This window comes from Sebastes umbrosus, chromosome 19 (genome assembly GCF_015220745.1).
Source record: "Sebastes umbrosus isolate fSebUmb1 chromosome 19, fSebUmb1.pri, whole genome shotgun sequence".
Lineage (NCBI taxonomy): Eukaryota > Metazoa > Chordata > Actinopteri > Perciformes > Sebastidae > Sebastes > Sebastes umbrosus.
The window spans coordinates 20108057-20126168 of NC_051287.1; the positions used below are offsets into that span (position 1 = coordinate 20108057).

The following is an 18112-nucleotide window of genomic DNA, read 5'->3' on the forward strand; positions in this document are numbered from 1 at the left end:
ATATCGCGATATACAATTGCACGTCTAAATTGATAATAACAAGTACATACTAACTCTAATTTCTCAGAAAATTTGATGAAATACTTTGAGGGAATATCATTTGAAGATTGCGCTTTAAACTTCACATTACCACTCAGTTCATTGTGATTAACGAACGATGTTTGTATGGAAATATTTATTCATTTAATCCTCCATAATTTCACTTGAAATGTTGTTTATATTCATTTTGCACTGAAGTTCTTAATTAAATGAGAAAAGTACTTTTCATTTGTCAAGTATTTAATTCACACAGGAGTATACAAAAATAGGCTTTACCATGCGGTTATAGACTATTTATTTTTAACTGCAGAAAACATGCTATATTGTGATATATATCGTTATCGCGATATGAAATTATCTATATCATGATATAAGATTCTGGTCATATTGGACAGCCCTAGTGTCAATATACCCATTAGAAAAGCTGGTGCAATTATAATTATTTAAGGAATCCTTAGTATTAAATTAAATGTAGTATTGCACCTCCATAAAGTCAGGGGCCTCACAAGAGGTAGATGATAAAAAGCAGAGGCCGAGATAGTTCCTAGTGTCAAGCTCACAAAACACTGGATCCTACCATTTACAATTTACCCTTCCTGTCAGTAAACGCCCCATGTCTTTTAAACTCAAAGCCTCAAGTTTGTAACACAGGCTTTCTGTTACAAAGGTCATAAAGTCTCAAACCCAAGATGAACACAAATCTGAACCATTTATAACAAAGTCCAGGCCGAATAGTTTTCAATAAAACATGAGGAGTTGCTGAATATTGTATCAGGCAAATAGAAGACATTACCATTTAATTCAACCATCAGCTATAGTTAAAGAACAACAGCATGAATAATGGAATGGATATTTATAAAATGTGTCTGTGGTACTCACACCCTCAGGCCCTCAACAGCACACAATTTGTTCCCAGATTCTCTATGGCTCTGACTGGGATTAATACAGATGTGTAATCTCAGTGGAATGTACTGATCCTAAGCGCACAGCTGTCCACTGAGAGCACAGACACCCAGTAGTCCCTGCTAATGCACAAACCAATACAAACACCACACATTAGGCATGTAAACATTCAATTGAAAAAGGTGCATGATATTATCTTTTTGAATCTTATGTGTGCATTAATTGTAAAAAAAAAATGAAATCATAGCCAATCATGAGACCTGTCAGACTCTATGGTCGCTTTTTGGTTTTGACCAGGCCTTTCTCCACCAGGCAGCGGTAGAACTCCTGGATGTACGTGTACACACACTTCCAGTCGGGCTCTTTCATCCGGACTAAGTCGTCAGCGTCCAGCAGAGGGGGGCAGCCGGCCAGCCTCCTGCAGACAGACAGACAGACAGACAGACAGAGAGTGTCACTATGACACAGAACTGTAAAGACACTTTGTTTTTATCTGTAATGCACTGCTCGAGTTTGTTCCTGACAAGATGCATCTGCTTCTTCATATAAGGAATGACAGCTCACTCTGCGGTGTCGAAAGCCAGCTGGAAGTTCTCCCTGTGCTCGTTGGGGTTGAGGATGGAGTACTCGAACGCGTCGGGGAAGAAGCGGTGCACCAAGGCGCAGAAGGCTATGCCGTCTTTCCAACTTGAGGAGAAGTTATTGATCGTCACCCCCTGTTTCACGCCAGAGGGGAATCCGTTTAGAAGAAATAGTGGCAGAGAATGAGACATAAGGGGGCAGAGCTATGTATAGCTACACTGGGTCATAATTCACAGACAAAGAAAGTCAGGGCATGTTTACCTCATATGGCTCGGTTTTGGCCCTGCACCAGTCCAGAAGCATCTGTTTGACATTTTTAACGTTGGGTGCTGCAGCAGGAGGACAGTTCTGGGCTGAGGCTGCGGCGGGACTGGCCTTGCTGAGGAGGAGAAACAAAGACAAGGAGATACACATGCACAAAAAGTATGGCTTACCTCATCTTTTAACTTGGCAAAAGCTTTGCATAAGAGAAGTGTTTCATTTCCTTTTTTGGTTGATTACTAAACCTACAAGAAGACTATGCTTTGCAGCTAACAAGCTGCCGTTAGAAGTTAACACAATGATGCTGACAGGCTTCAGTAGTGGCGCCACATTAAATTAGGACTCACCTCACAGTTAACACCATGTAATGTTTCGTGGATGTGGCTCTAGGGACGCACCGATCTGACTTTTTCAGTCCCGATACCAATAGCGACACCTGGGCTTTGGGTATAGTCCGATACTGAGTATTGATCCGTAACCATGTGTTTAATTAATAAGCTGTATGCCTCACTGTGTGGAAGTGAGTGGGATCATTCTTTTATGTGTAAGGCAACATCAGGCTTGACTTAAACATTGTTTTCTTAACTTTGTAAAACAAAATGTAACAAATTAATTAGGGCCGTCAAATAACGATAATAACACGTTAACGCATATTCATTTTAACGCCATTAATTTCTTTAACGCATTAACGCTCAATCAATATTTTGGAGGCTGTAGCCTCCAAAATAATAAAACTAGAAACTAGAAACTAGCTTGTTGCGAAGGAGGTTAAATAACGCTCCAGAGTTACCCTAAATTTTGGCAAGAAAAAACTGGCATGGCCAGGGGTCAAGGGGTCAAGGGGTCCCTTGACCTGAAAATGGGTTCTATGGGTACCCACAAGTCTCCCCTTTACAGACATGTTCACTTTATGATGATCACATGCAGTTTTGGGCAAGTGTTCTGATGTTATAATTTGAGCATATGTTTTATGCTAAATGCAGTGACTGTGATCAAAAAATCTATTTTTAAAAAGTGTGATTCACGATTAACTATGGACAATCATGCGATTAATCGTGATTAAGTATTTTAATCGATTGACTAAAATAAATACATAGATGTAAATTTGCTACATCTAATAGTTAGTTATTATTAAAATAATAAATCGTACACCAGCAACGTGGTAAAAAAAAAATCTTCAAAATGAACAGGAATTAAAGTTCAAGTGTAAACCTTCTTAATGCAGCAACTAATTTGTCAAAACTTAAACAGAAATTAAAATTCCAGTTTATAATGTATATAGTATATAAATATAGAACTCAATTGACTAGATCGGCCCGATTTATGTCACTGATATACGATTCAGCTATTTGAGTCAGTATCGGCCCGACATCGGTGCATCCCTAGAGGCTACTTAAGTTTCAAAAAACGGTTTTGCATTCAAGGCCAACATTGTTTTAATAAAAAGGTCATTAAGTTGCAAAAAGAAGCAAATTATTCGGGCATGGCGGGGATTAAATGAATGATTTTTTTAATCTAATGAACCCAAACATGCAAAACTGGCCATCCAATAGACTCACCTGCCTGCTGATGGAGAGGGCTGGCCTGGCATCTCTAACAAGATGCAGAAAAAAAAATCAATATCAAGAAGTAAATCATACAAATAACACAGGCTGTCCCAGAGCGTCTTTTTAAACCTACTGTTTGTCGGTGGCTGCTGGTTCATGGATGCTCTGCCTACGCTAACAGCCCCCCCGCCTGTCGTCCCTCCTTTGCTCAGGCCCTGCTGTCTCAGGTCCTGCTGCCTCGACCCTCGATCCTTCTCCCGTTTATCTGATGAGCGAGAGATGGTGGAGGATTTAGAAATCAAGCAAAGCATCAGAGGAATAATGGAGATAGAATTATGGTAACTTGCATGTGAACAAGTATCAGATTTGACCTCTCTTTTTCTTGAGCAGGTCCCTCAGCGCAGCACGTAACATCCGTCTCTCTTCAAAATCTGTTGCATTATCCAGCTAAAAAGACAAAGTTATAGTTAATTACTGGGTTAAAGGTCATCTCATTTTCAAAAATAAGAAGTGATAAGTGTCAGAGTGATGACAGAAAATCTTCAGCACAGCAAATACAAAAGGCTGATTTTGAATTGAACATTTTAGATTATGTATAAGATTTTTTCTCTTTTTGCACAAAGGCAACTCCTTTCCTGCTCTTGCAACACTGCTTGCATGACATTAAACATACATGACGCTAAGAGACGCAAAGCCATTGGCTCACCATCTTGTTGAGAACCTCTTCATCCTCAATGGCAGCCAGTTCTTCGCTGGTTTTTGACTCCATGTCTGAAGAGAGAAATCTACTGGATGGTGCAAAAAAACAAAACACAGCAGCATTATAGTGACACATATTTACATTCCCTGAGAATATTTAACAGGACAAGAACTGAAAGACGGCAAACAAACATGCAGAAACACACTTGCGAAGCATCTTTCTCACATGCAAATTCAGCAACTTGGCCTGAATAAGAATTGGAAATGTTTGAATTATTTACGCAGACCAAACAGACATTATTATTTACACTAAAACAGTGTCACAAACGGAGCATAAAATCACAAAGTAATTCAAATGTAAACAGTTGTGTGAGTCTAAACAGACGCAAACTGAGCAGCCGTGCAGAGAAATGTTTGTCTAACTGAAGCACCCCTCAGTGTATCTCAGCAACTGGCTGAGTGCGGCAGCACAGAGGGGGCAAAACACGTACAAATATAGTAATGTAGTGGAACGAGACTATTGCTGAAAGAATCTGATAACAGCGTACAACTATGCGCTCAGACACGGGGAAGGAGTCGCAGCAGAGCTTGATGGCACACGATAGGAAGAATTAAGTAATACAAATGTGAAAAACAAACACTGATAATAGTGATGTGGTGGCTGTTGAGGTGTCACTCACCTGTTTTCAAGATGCAAACTTTTGTCTTCTTTAGAAGTTTTTAGCCTCTCCTTGATCCTCCTTTAGACTGGTCTGCAGAGCTCACACCTCACACCGCAGCGCTTCATAAGGATGGATGTTTGGAGAGCAGAGTGGAGGTTGCTTACATGAACCACCCAAGATTGAGGAAGAGGAGGAGGAAGAAGAGGAGAAGTCTCTGTCACCCTCAGCAGAGTCTCTCCTTCCTTGTGTCACTGCATCCTGGATGATGTCATGTGAAACTTCATCACAATCTTCACTTGGTTACGCTTCATTTGGATGATGCTGAAGGCAACTCTTTAGGCTGGAAAACAAAGAGTTAACAAGGGGGAGAAAAAGTGAGGAGCACTGCCTTATTGAGGCAAAAGGCTGACCAAGTGGCACTCTGTTTGCAGAAAGAGAGGAATCTGTACAAGACATATACAGAGAGAGCACACACACACACAAACAAATCTGGAAGAAAAGACCATTAGCAAAATACACTCTTCAACTTCAGCAGTGATTATTTAGTGTTTAATAGTTGAGGCAGATTTAGAGAACGATCTAATAAATCAGAAAGCAGGCAAATTGCTCCACCGAGTGGTGAACACTTGCAGCTGCTTCAAAATAGCCTTCACAATGTATTACAACATGCTGATTTCACATTAGTCTCCTGTGGTTGAATACGGTGACATGTCAGAAATAAGGCTTGTCCCTGTTTCTGGAAAGGCATGTAATGCTGACACTATTAGTGAATTAATTGATTAAGTGATTGATGTCCAATGTCCATAGTCAATTCCTTGTTCAAGTCATTTTATGAAGAAAAAAATACAAAATAATCGCTACTGTAGTTCCAGCTTTCCAATGTGAGGATTTGATGATTTACATGATTTAAAAATTAATGTTTTCTATTTTCTTGATTTTTTTTTTGTTACTGTTGGTCAGATGAAACAGCAATTTAAATGTGTCACTTAGAGATCTGGGGATTATCAATGGACGTTTTCCACTGTTTTATAGGCTAAATGCTTTATCAAAATCAACAAATTAAATGATAAAAACAATTAAAAAGAGCCTTGTATAGCATCAAAAAGAAATATCATAAACATGTATTCACACATTCAAAATCTAAGAGGGAAAAAATTAAATCAATTAAAATTAAAATGCAGTTAAAATATGCAGGAGGTATAACAGTGAGAGAGCAACAACTCTGACTCAGTCCACTTATTTTTATTCAAGCAATTGCAGCTCATGTGTATATGGATCGCTCACATCTTTGCCCCTAAACAGAAGCCACTGCGGCTGCTGTTGGCATTCAAAGTATGAATCCAAAAACCTTTGACAAAATGACAAATCAAATCACTCCTTCCTTATCTACAGTATGTCCAAATAAGGCATGAGGCAAACGTTTCATTCTTCAACCAGCCATATATGACTATAAAATACATTATTATTATTATTATTATTATCATAAAATAACTATTTACACCAAACTAGCTTTGCAAACAATTAAAACCAGTATGTACATAGGAACCGTAGGCTTTGAAGGCAGCGACGTCTTCGTACCTCTTAAGTGCAACAGTTTCTTTACTCGACATGATATCCACGAGAACAAGCAGCCAAACTTCCACCAGCTTGTGACCGTTTTAAATGAGATAAAACTAAAACAAATGGCGGTCTGATCATAGGATGTTAAAATATGTTGACATCTGTGATCTGAAGTGAACACAGTGGAATCCATCATTCACATGCTGCAGTTGTATTGTGGTTATTGAAAAGCTGCTTGATCTCAGTCCAATAGTTAATAATCAATGAACATAACAAGTCCTATATAACAGCTGAGGTATTCAATAATGTAAAACCAGTGAAATGATCTGCTGTACATAATCCTAAAAACCCTGTAAATATTAAACCAAGAAGCTATTTATCAAAGTGCAAAATAAAACCGTTTAATATCTTTCTTCCACTGTTTTCAACTGACTGGGGGATTATGAAAAGCATCATATATGATGCTCCGGACAATGTAACTTTAAGAATGGCACCCTTGAAATATTATCATGTAACAGTGATACATGAAGCAAAATACAACCCTGCTTGTGGTTATTTTTATGGCAAAATATAAAGAAATTGTGGCGGGTGTCATAAAAGAAATCTTTGACGTATGGCTTTGTTGTCGTCTTGTGAGAACTCAAACTGTATGTGAGAGAAATGTTCGCGTCTGGTCAATGACAGAACCAGTGGGACCAAAACAAGCTTTCAAAGACATTTGGCACACACCATACATGTAGGAGGGAGTGCACAGTACCAGACATCCTGGATCATTTAAGATGCTTTCAGGAGCAGCGGCATGCAATCTTCTGCCTCGGACTTTTCTCTAAAGAGAGAGGGAGGACAGGAGAGACTAGCGCCGTCAAATATTACATGTATGCATGTGCAAGACACTTGAGGATCAAAATCTACAGCATTACAAAGCCAGCGACTGCTACAGTCATTCAAAAATAAATATTTTCTTTCACATAAATATTAAGAAAAGGGGAATAAAATGTGTTTTGTCAGTTAAATAAAATCATGTCAATAAAATGCTCTTCAAATACTGAGAGAAAACATAACACTGTCCAGCAGAGGTCAGTTTTTCTAGATGTGCTGGTGACCAGGGTCTGAAATTAGTACCCGCAGGTAAATTGTCATATGGATAAAATCGTCAGGCCACCCGCCACTTTGGCAGGAAAGGGAAAACGCTGGGGATGGGACTAGAGAATCGGTTTCTGTTGGTTCCTAGTTGTTCGATTCCTTGGCATCTCATGCCTCTGAGACTATCGAAATCTGCTTATTGATGCTTCCCAACAGTTACGCATGCACAATGATGCAACGCACGCTGTATCACGTTTCAGTTTGTTTGGCGGAGAGAAAAAAAAAGCGCTCAACATGTTGCTACTACTACTAAACCTGTGGGGCGCACCCTATTTTTCTCTTGATAATGTGACACTGTGAACCACAAATCCGTGTTGCAATCAAACGGAGGACAGCTAGTAATGTTACCTGTTAGAGGCCGCTGGGCAGCACAACGTTATCATGCTGTGTTCAAAATGTAATCTTGTAAAATTACGTTTTTGGCGAGAAACTTGAATAAATCCATTTGTTTGTAAGAGATGTTTTCACAGCAATACAAAATAGATAATAGAGAGAGAATTATGACCGGTTTAACTTCCTAACAGCTTGCCAAGAATTTTTTTAAATAAATCATAAATCATTTGAAATTTGTATTTTTATGCAAATAACCACTATAAATGACAATAACAAAGTACAGTTCAGTACTCTGTACAGTACCCTCCCTCCCACGAAACATAGGGCTCCCCCGGAAGCCATGGTGTAATTCGAACACTGGAATTTACCATGTATATAATGTTTTATGTAAAATATATCGAACATTGACATCAGATCTAAAATGTTATTCCTTAATTTTAGCGCATAGATTTCAAAAGTTGCAGATCAAATTTCTGAGTGGTAGGCTTTACTTGCCTGCCACAGTGGCATTCAGAGAAAAAATGTTAATTTCAGACCCTGCTGGTGACCAACTTTGTTTAAAAATTAAACCTAACAGATGACATTGGTTGGGATTTAAGAAGCGACCTTAAAAGACATCTCAATCTTTTTTCCTCATCTCTTCCGCAGGGAAAAGACAGCTAAAGTTGAGTGACATTCCTTAGAGAACTTGTGAACCTAATTATCGAGGCGAGCTGCGATGTCGTAAAAGATGGAAATAATTGGACTAATTCTACAGAGACTGCCTGAGAACAAAATCTAGGCCTTAAGTGGGAAGCCACACTGAGGTTCGTAAGGGAGGACAAAACATGGAGCCTCTTATTTAAGAGTGTGCTTCGGTAGAGGATAAGAGGAGTCTCATTGTAACGTCTGCCTCTAAATTAAAGATTTAGCGTCCTTATTTAACAAGCTTCACATACTAACAAAAAAGAAGCTGCCAAAAACCCAGTCCCTTACCATGACAGGGCCAGGTGAGTGTCAGGTAACAGTACCATTAGTATATACTTTTTATACAAATTGTGCCCGTTCAGATTTGAGGCGGAGTGCTCTCTAAGCCTCACACAAGGCTTTCTGCAGCCTGCAAATATCCACGACAGCCACCCAAAAAATATCGATTAGAGCCCTCTGTCAATGAGAACGTTTTCACAGTGTAGTATGAGTGACAGTGTGAATACCTCATGAGGTATCAAACAGTTTAGTGTGCTCGTGCATGCATATACCGCTATAGGCTATGTATGAGTGATTTACAGATGAAGGAGAGAATCCAACTATCATCGCGACACATAAAGGCAACCTTTTCCCTCTCTGCAGACTCTACTTTCTGTGTGACCAGGGGAGATTTAGTGAGGGAGTTAAAAAAAAAATACTAAAAAAGATCACATCATCAGTGATGATGGCCATATAAGGTCACACTCCCTCCGCTGCTCTTCACCTCACTGACACACTACGACACGCCAGTGTTCTCTTCCTTTTATCCACGCATTTTATTCTCTCCTTCATCCTTTCAGTTCAGTCTATCTTGTCTTCCTGTTTCCCCTCCGTTCTCTGCTGATGATGATATGTTGGTTCAGATGCACTAGCTTTGTCCTCTCCACTTGCAGCGTGAAAATCCTTTTCAGCTTTGGCCCTGCGCGCGTCCAGGTAGCTGACGATAAACTCCGAGTTCTGATAGATGAGCATGCCGGACAATGTCAGCACGGCGCCGGCGCAGCTGAGGGCGGACAACTCGCTGCCGAACAGCAGCTGAGACAACAGCAGGTTTCCCACCACGCTCAGGTTGCCGAGGATATGCAGAGTGACGGCTGAGGTGAGCGTGATGACGCAGCAGCTGGCTAGGTTGTACATGACTGAGCCCAGGCAGCTGAGCAGGATGAAGACCCACAGGTGGCGGTCGTAGTGGAACGGCGACTCCAGCATAGCCCAGTTCTCTAAGGCCAGAGCTGCCACGGCCAGGATGCAGAAGCTGGGAATGGACATCATGTAGAGCAGGAACACAGAGTTGATTTTCTCCTCCTGAAGTAAGATGCCTGAGTAAACAGAGAAATGTGTTTATTGACATTGACAGTGTCACGTGTAAAACAAAGCTTTGACTGGAGACATTTAAACAAGACATGCACTACAACGTGTGTTCAAGTAAAGTAAACTTATAAGGGAAACTGTAACAACAACAAGAGAAAGATAGCTTGCTAAAAGTTGATTTTCTCTACCTGATTTAACACAGAACAATATGTCGCGCCCGTTGCAAACCTGACTATAAAGCAAAAGACCAGAGTGATGTCAAAAACAAAACTCATTTTTCTTTGACTGCATTTCCTACTTAGAAGAAATATCAAATTCTGCAACTACAAGACCTGTTTCTCACCTCAAATATTTTGAGAAACATTCAGTATTTTAGTGGACTGTTCAGGTGAATTAAACAGAGGGTTGCTGTGTTTATCTAGTCAACATAACAAGGACAGACTCTATTCTGTTCACTAATCAGCTCAGTCAAAAGTTGACAACGAGCTCTGAAGCTGTCTGAACATGGCAGGAACTTATGCAAAACTCCTGTTTGGAAGCTCACACGTGATATTTCTTGAAGTCTGAACATGTAGGAAGCAAAACACATCTATAAAACCTCTTGATGTTGCTTCACTCAATATATAAACACGTCATAGTGTTTACATACAGTGCCAAAGCTGTGAAAATGCTTTGAGTCCAGGCCTTTAAACAAAAACATGTGCACTACCAAAGAGAAAAGTTAACTTATAAGTGGAAACTGTGACAACAAACAAGTGAGAGGAGGATGAAAATAGCTTGTTGAAACTTGAGACAACATCATCAAGTTGGTTTGGCACCTCGGTATGGACTCAAATGTTTAGTCATGATTAAAAATAAAAGTAATGGGGCAGCAGCTTTGACCTGCTGGACCTTGTTTACAAATTCTGCTCTAAATGCAAAAGCAGGAATTAAATTTCCTGTATATGTAGTTACCCTCATTTAACAGAGAAAACTGACAACTTTCTAAACACACGTCTGCAGTCTGGTACTGCTTGACACTGAGCCGTACTGGAGTATTTGAACTGATGACCCGATAGTCACAAGCCTGTAACCGCGAGGTGCCCCTCTGCTCCTACATTACATCCTTCTGAGCAAAACTGAATATCTGCTAATAGTGTGATGTAACAATACAGGGCCTCTATATATTCTTCCTCTATATATTTTAGAGTCTCATTACCTTCTTTTTTTCTTTTCTGACAACTACAATGTTGTGGAGACTAATGATGTTATACAAACTAATCCTCTGCATACTGAACCAACTTTAAAGCAATTCCTTCCACGAATGCTTCTGTGAGAGCACAGAACATTAGATAAAGGAGAACATTGGATAACTGTGTGAAGGCAGCCCATGTGACATCTATTCAAGAAAGGAATCTGTCTCTTTCCCAGGACATGTTCACTTAAACTAAAGCCCTGGTTTGAATAGCCGGTTCCATTTTGGATTTGTGAAGCTTCGACGATAACAAATCTGCTCGCTCTTATTAGCAAAGAGCACTGGAAAACATATAGATATAGATAGATATTCTGAGCTGACTGTCTCCGGTAAAAATGACACATATCACTGGGGCAGATTCATTTTAAAGCTAATTAATGTTACGGCTAAAATGAAAAATGTGGCTTCTTAAATGTGAATATTTTCTGGTTTCTTTACTCCTCTATGACAATAAACCGAATATTTTTGAGTTATGGACAAAACAAAACATTTGAGGACGTCATCTTGGGCTTTGGGAAACACTGATCGGCATTTTTCAACATTTTATAGACCAAACAACTAATCGATTAAATCGAGAAAATAATGGACAGATTAAATCGACAATGAAAATAATCGTTAGTTGCAGCCCTAGTTGTTTTGTATTGATAGTTTACTTTGGATAATCCACTCAGTAAAAAGCAAAGAAAAAGACAAAACACATTATCAATGTTAATAAAAAATAAGTCAAGATGTTTTAAACTGTTAACTGATCCGCTACTAAACAGTGTTTTATACAGTTTGTATAAATAGTCTATTCAAAAAACAGAGAACATGGGTTGCTAATAATAAAAACCTTTACAAAGCTTCCTTGAACCTATCACTTTTTAAATCAATAAAATAATATCAGCTGACCAGATGATGACTGTGAAAAAGTTCTGCCTTTCTTTGAAAAACCAACGTTACCAGTCAGCATTCCCCAGGATGTAACCCTGCCCATTCTAACTCACTCTTGATGTTTGTATCATGTTCCCTAAGAAACCAGGCAATATGCTGTGCTTTTCCACCTCAATGTGTGGGTGTGTTACTAGTCTGAGGAGTGAATCACTAAAAAGTTCCAAGACCACAGACTGCTATGGTGTCCAGGGGGAAACACTAAAATAAACTCTGATGTAATGAGATGAAATTTCCAGTAATAAAAAGCGTATTTAACTTACAAAAGGCAACTTTCTATAGCGACAACAATAACACAACAAAAACAAAATATAAATGTCGGAGGTGACACGTCGGACAGAAAATAAGCTGCATCGGATATCGGTGACAATGGGGCAGATTTATTCAATTCAATTCTATGTTTTTTATACCATATACTGTGCATTATATTGAGGAATTTGAATTCCTGTTTAAGTTTTGACCAATTTGCTCCTGCATTAAAAAGGTTTACACTTGAACTGTAATTCCTGTTCATTTTGAATTTTTTTTTACCAAGTTACTGGAGCATGATTTATTATTTTAATAATAAATAACAATTCAGTAAATTTTTATTTGTTACATTTTGTTTTACAAAGTTAGGAAAGCAATGTGTAAGTCAAGCCTGATGTTTCCTTACACACATAAGAATTATCCCAGTCACTTCCACACATTGAGACATACAACTTATCAATTATACCCTGCTATCGGATCGGTACTCGATATTGACCGATACCCAAAGCCCAGGTATCGGGACTGAAAAAGTCGAATCGGATCATCCCTAGGGTCCCAAGGTGTAGAACAAAGCGCTACAGCAACAGCTTTGTCCCAGCTGCAATTGTTCATTTAAATAAGTCCTAGCAGCTTTTGCAAATATTTATGGAAAGTTTATCCCTTTTCTCATTTATTATGTCTTTTTTGTCCTGATATTTCAGTGTTTTTTTATATTGTTCTGGTGGCCTTCTTTTTGCTGGGTCCTGATCCCAGTAAGCCTTTGAGTACTCTTTGTCATGTGTTTGGTATGTCTGTCTCTTGTCTTTGCTCTACCTTATTGTCAATACGGATGTCATCCTCTATTTTTGCTGCAAAACAAATCTACCTACGGGTACAAATAAAGTCACCCGAACCTGAACCCTACAGAAAACACTGAAGTGAGACAATGAAAGTGGTACTCACTCTGCTGAATGGACTTGACACCCCTCAGCATGGTCGCTGCAAACACAAAGATGCAGCCGGTCTGATCATACTGGACCTCTCCCATGATGCTGAAGGAGGCTCCCAGGCAGATGGGCATCATGGCTGTGTATTTGAGGATGTGATGTTGCTTGCCCAGGATCAGCGTGGAGATGGCCAAAGTAAAGAGCGGAGTGGTGGTGTAGATCATTTGTGCAAAGGACAGCTGGACACAGTTCAGACCCATGTTCCCAAAAGCAATGCTTGCACAGAAAGTCAGACTTAACAGGAACACCTTACATTTAGCACTGTGGGTCAGGTGCTGCTCCTCAACCCCTCTGTGGCGGATCACCTGCAGCTTGATCAGCCCATAGTCCACCACTATGGCTGTCAGCATGTGCAGAGCTGACAGCAGCAGAGGGTACCTGAAGTTGTAAACAGCAAAGATCCATTTGTTGAGGCTGGAGATGGTGGTCCCAGTCACCAGCCAGACAATCACAGCTGACAGCAGATGGAGCATCTCTGCAGGTGGCCTCCTCCTCCCGCCTCTCTCTTGCAGAGTCGCCTCGCATTTTGAGAAGCCATCGGCGCTGATCATGTTCGTATCATTGTCCTCTCTGAAAGGAAAACACATGTTGAGTCTCTACCTCTCATCTCCAAGTGAAACGCATGATCAAACCAGCACCCCTTGAGGCTATAAACCGCCATAATAACCTGCGACACAGCTGTTTTTCCTCCTCCTCCAAGTCTTTTGTTGTTCAGTAAACCTGTATTTTTGCAGCAGCACCGCCTACAGACACGTGTTTCTATTTTGCGTGGTTGTGTAACTTACCCGGCGCAGGCAGAATGACATATGTTGTTGGGACCATGGAGGAGGAATGAGCTGTTCAGGGCGGGCTTGGAAAAAACAGTACGCGCCTTCTCCACGACGGGGACTGAGGGGATTGGTTAATACCCAGACACATGCAGCAAAGGACTGACGGTGACGGTGACTTCACTGTGATGCACCAAAAACCTCCCTGTAGTAAACATCATGGGTCGACTTACTCACTGGATATGCCTGTAAATAAATCTTATAAATACCAGGCTGCGCAGAGGCAGCGTTTTTCCTCCCTGCTGGCTTTAAATAGCAACTTACTTCATTGCCAGAGGAGATCTTGTGATTCCCTTTCCGAGCACTGACGGCAGCAGAGGGAAACCCTGCTTCACTAACACCAACTCGCATGTTACACCGTACCACTAACACAAGAATGCCTTTGTCTGACAGAATAAAAGGGTACTTTAACGTTACCTGACCGTCTGCTTACAAACTGTCATTTGACACCATTCGTGTTGTCATGCTAACGTTAGCTTAGCAACCCTCTCCATAACAACAGTGAGGAAGGAGGTCGCGCGCTGGTTAAGCTAACGTTAGCTTAGCAACCCTTTCCATAACAACAGTGAGGAGCTAACGGTCACAAAAACAACCGTCACACTGGCTTGACAGTTAGTTTACAGTTGTAAAGTGACCGTTAGCTACCCGACGACATAACTGTTGGCCAGTGACATTTTCTCAGAGTATGAAGCTTTCGTGTTTTTTACCTTGTTCTTCGACGAGTACCTTGACAGCACTGCGGGCAGCATCCTTTAAACCTCCGTCAGTCGGTCACCGGGCTGTCTGTCAGACGAGCTCCAGTATCATTGGATAGTTCACTTAAAGCTGCAGTAGGCAGTATGTTTCTGGCATCATTGGGCAAATCCATAATAACCTTTCAGCATATTGTAATGCAAGTGTTCTGAGAGAAAACTAGACTTCTGCTCCTCCTCATGGCTCTGTTTTCAGGATTTAAAGGTCCCATATCATGCTAATTTTCAGGTTCATACTTGTATTTTGTGTTTCTACTAGAACATGTTTACATGCTGTAATGTTCAAAAAACACTTTATTTTCCTCGTACTGTCAGCCTGAATATACCTGTATTCCCCCTCTGTCTTAAACGCTCCGTTTTAGTGCATTTCAACGGAATTGCATTGCTAGGCAACAGTTTGGGTCCATGTGTACTTCCTGTCAGCTGATGTTATTTACATACACTGCAACCAGGAAATAAACGGTGACACATTTAGAATGTTTATGTTTAAAACCATGTAATGGTCTAAATATTGTACATTTGTGACATCACAAATGGACAGAAATCCTAACGGCTTGTGTCAAATGCACAATTACTGAATACGGGCTGTGTGTATTTCTCCGTATATTGAGCGTTCTGATAGTTTAACAGTATTTATAAGGCACTTAAACCTGCTTTATAATATAAAAGACATGAAAATCTCACTTTTTACAATATGGGACCTTTAAAATATCTAGCCCGTGATGGGAGACTTTGATCAATCACAGGTCATTTCATTGAGAGAGCGTTCCTATTGGCTGTGCTCCGGTCATGTGACTGGAACTTGGCGTTCCTTCACCAGATTTTACAATGGCGGCCACGTCACAAACTTTCTCAATTTACAGCTAAACCGTGCACTACAAGATGATTCTGAAAACATTTGAGGAGAGAAATAGGCATTACAGTAACATAATATTGACTCATATTTGATCAGCGCTGCCTAGTTTGACTGTTTGGTCGCAAGTGATTGACAGCTGCTCAGAGACGGCAGCTGGACAGCAGACCTCAGATCAGCTCTTACTGCTTGTTTTCCTCCGGTCTGTGAAATCTTGCAGATAACGTTAAGAGCACCGGAGGACACAAAGGCACATGATTTTTTTCAGGTTACCTGTTTCATGTACTACTGTCACGGTATAGCGACTGTTTGTATAAAAAATAACTTTTTAAAATCATATTTGCTAATCACGCCTACTTCAGCTTTAAAGGGCAATGCCACTCATTTATGGGCGGATTATTATTATTCCGTGCATGGTGCAAGATGAATGTAACCGCTCTCCTGTGCAGGTTTTGAAGTGTTGGAGCCTCACATGGTCATGAATCATCCAATGAAAATGATGAATTGCGTTCCTGTATTTCCTGTCATCATTTCCCCCCCCCCCCACATGATTAATGAATTTACAAACAGTAAGGCAAAAATCATTACAATAACAAAGTTATCATCCTCAAAACTGAGCAGATATCACAATCGACATAATGCATTTACACAGACAACAAATACAAAATAAATAGATACATTTTAACAAAGCATGACATAAATAAAACAAAGTTAAAAAAAGAGGATTTGTTAGTTATAGGGTCAGATAATTTTCAAGTAATATAAACAGATCTTTGGTATATTTAGATTCCATTAATTTAAGGGACTTAATATAGAGTTGAGTTTCATCATAATAGCACATGAAGATGGGTGGGTCTTTAAGAATTTTGCCTTATGAATAAAGCATTTGGCTAAAAGTAGTAGAGTCCAATTTTCTGTCTTCGAATAAAACACCAAAATGATACTGTTGTGATCAATAGTAGGCATTGCTGTGGATTTGCTTTGTAGTTTCAATATCACCTTTAGAGAAAACACTCATTGCTCTCAAAGCCAAATCTTAATCTTAAAAATTCACTGGAACTTTCCTTTCATCACATGAAGTCTTCAGGGTGAGTTAGGACACATGCAGTAGCTAGGAACAGCAAGGTTTCATTTGCAAAATGCTAATTATTACTCATAAAGAATGCATATGTTCTTTGTTTGAATAGACAAACATCATCAACATTGATTAGACATCATTGCAACCTTACCACCCCATGTTCCTTCATCCCTTTTTTCTCTAAATGAGGACATGAGGTTTGTTAATCATGCTATTTCAGGGTGTAGAGTAAATGTAACTGAAATATCAACCATGACAATTGTGATGTGGTTTATGTGTAGATGACAGTTGAGTTCAGGTGAAAGCATAAACTATGTCTAGATATGCACATTTCCTTTAGCATATCTTAAAACTGAGTTAGCACAGCTTTTATTTATTGTCAGATGAGACATTTCAGTTGTCTGGTTTGTTATTTTGCACTTATGACAGCAGCTGACATTCAACCTCAGTCCAGGCTTGTGACATTGTCCCAAGATAAATCTATTGGTGACCTCGAGGCAACATGACAGACACTGTTTCTCTGGACGTCTTCTGTATCGTCTCTCCCTTGTGAGTTAAAAGAGATGGACAACATTGTTTTGACAGTGAACAACAGCACGGTGACAGCTTTATGTTTTTATTTGAGCTCAAAAATAGAACATTTTTTGAGGTCATTGGGCACAAAAGGTGAGTTCACATCATGTTTCATCATGTAAGAGTCCACGAACTATGATCTAGGTGAAGAGGCTGTCCACTACAGTAGCACTCTAAAACCATGCATAGCTATATGATGCTATGAGAGATTATGTAGCATGTATCATTACCTGACATAACATTGTGCTTTATTTGAACAACACCTTATTTGCATCGTAATTATTACATATCTTATGAACTTATATTCATAATTTCATTCCCCCCAACAGCCCAATAACCGGTACACAATCTTGACTCCATTTAAGATTATGTATACACATATAGAGTTTAAGTAAGTGCCCAAAATGTGAATGTTCAAGTAATGTGAAACAAGATTTTCTAACAGTAATTATACATGAGGCAATTCTATTTCTATTATATTCTTGCTATATACAGGCCAAAAGCAACCAGGCAATTATACATGTTCCATCATGTATATCATGCCCTATTATAATACACAGTAAGATGAAAGCTATAAATAAATAGGTTACTATTGGTTATAGTATGCATATTTACTACTAATGTACACACAAAAACCTCGGCATATGTATTGCTAAGCCTTCTGCAATTGCTTTCTGGTCCTTGACTGATGTGTATAAATTGGATTTCTTTACATAACTATCATTCAACTAATGGAATACTGTAACCAAAACATAGTTTTTGCGCTGCATAAAACACATCTCGGTCTTGGGAGTGTTTTCTTCTCATGTGACTGTGCAGTTTTGACGGAGGGTGATGTATGCTGTACAGATTGTAATGCCCCCT

General features: G+C 39.6%; 2 protein-coding genes across 6 annotated transcripts; both read right to left on the reverse strand.

Moving 5' to 3' along the window:
- Nucleotides 1-821: 821 nt before the first annotated feature.
- smtna (smoothelin a) lies at nucleotides 822-5073 on the reverse strand. 2 transcript variants are annotated; one of them, XM_037752223.1, is made up of 8 exons: nucleotides 4712-5073; nucleotides 4039-4117; nucleotides 3704-3779; nucleotides 3466-3597; nucleotides 3345-3378; nucleotides 1786-1903; nucleotides 1507-1658; nucleotides 822-1360 (listed from the first exon to the last, which is right to left on the reverse strand). In XM_037752223.1, the coding sequence occupies exons 2-8, from the start codon at nucleotides 4099-4101 to the stop codon at nucleotides 1213-1215; spliced, it is 723 nt and encodes a 240-aa protein (XP_037608151.1). In that variant the 5' UTR covers nucleotides 4102-4117; nucleotides 4712-5073; the 3' UTR covers nucleotides 822-1212. The 2 variants fall into 2 exon arrangements, with proteins under 2 accessions (XP_037608151.1, XP_037608150.1); XM_037752222.1 differs by having other exon boundaries at nucleotides 4039-4120.
- A 3041-nt stretch (nucleotides 5074-8114) lies between these two features.
- On the reverse strand, nucleotides 8115-14855 carry slc35e4 (solute carrier family 35 member E4). Of its 4 annotated transcripts, none has more exons than XM_037752216.1 (3): nucleotides 14700-14855; nucleotides 13122-13735; nucleotides 9257-9774 (listed from the first exon to the last, which is right to left on the reverse strand). In XM_037752216.1, exons 2-3 carry the CDS (start codon nucleotides 13714-13716, stop codon nucleotides 9257-9259), a joined length of 1113 nt encoding a protein of 370 aa, XP_037608144.1. In that variant the 5' UTR covers nucleotides 13717-13735; nucleotides 14700-14855. The 4 variants fall into 4 exon arrangements, with proteins under 4 accessions (XP_037608142.1, XP_037608144.1, XP_037608146.1 ...); XM_037752218.1 differs by lacking the exon at nucleotides 14700-14855 and adding an exon at nucleotides 13951-14565; XM_037752215.1 differs by lacking the exon at nucleotides 14700-14855 and adding an exon at nucleotides 13833-14565.
- Nucleotides 14856-18112: the final 3257 nt, after the last annotated feature.

Excerpts from the sequence above, each read along its gene's own strand:
- slc35e4 (XM_037752214.1), bottom strand. The coding sequence starts at position 13,752 with ATGTGTTTTCCTTTCAGAGAGGACAATGATACGAACATGATCAGCGCC. Across the intron at positions 9,775-13,121 it reads TGTCAAGTCCATTCAGCAGA|GCATCTTACTTCAGGAGGAG; the intron begins GTGAGTACCACT and ends CTGTTTACTCAG.
- smtna (XM_037752223.1), bottom strand. The coding sequence starts at position 4,101 with ATGGAGTCAAAAACCAGCGAAGAACTGGCTGCCATTGAGGATGAAGAG. Across the intron at positions 3,598-3,703 it reads CCTGCTCAAGAAAAAGAGAG|ATAAACGGGAGAAGGATCGA; the intron begins GTCAAATCTGAT and ends CTCGCTCATCAG. Across the intron at positions 1,361-1,506 it reads CTGGCTTTCGACACCGCAGA|GAGGCTGGCCGGCTGCCCCC; the intron begins GTGAGCTGTCAT and ends GTCTGTCTGCAG.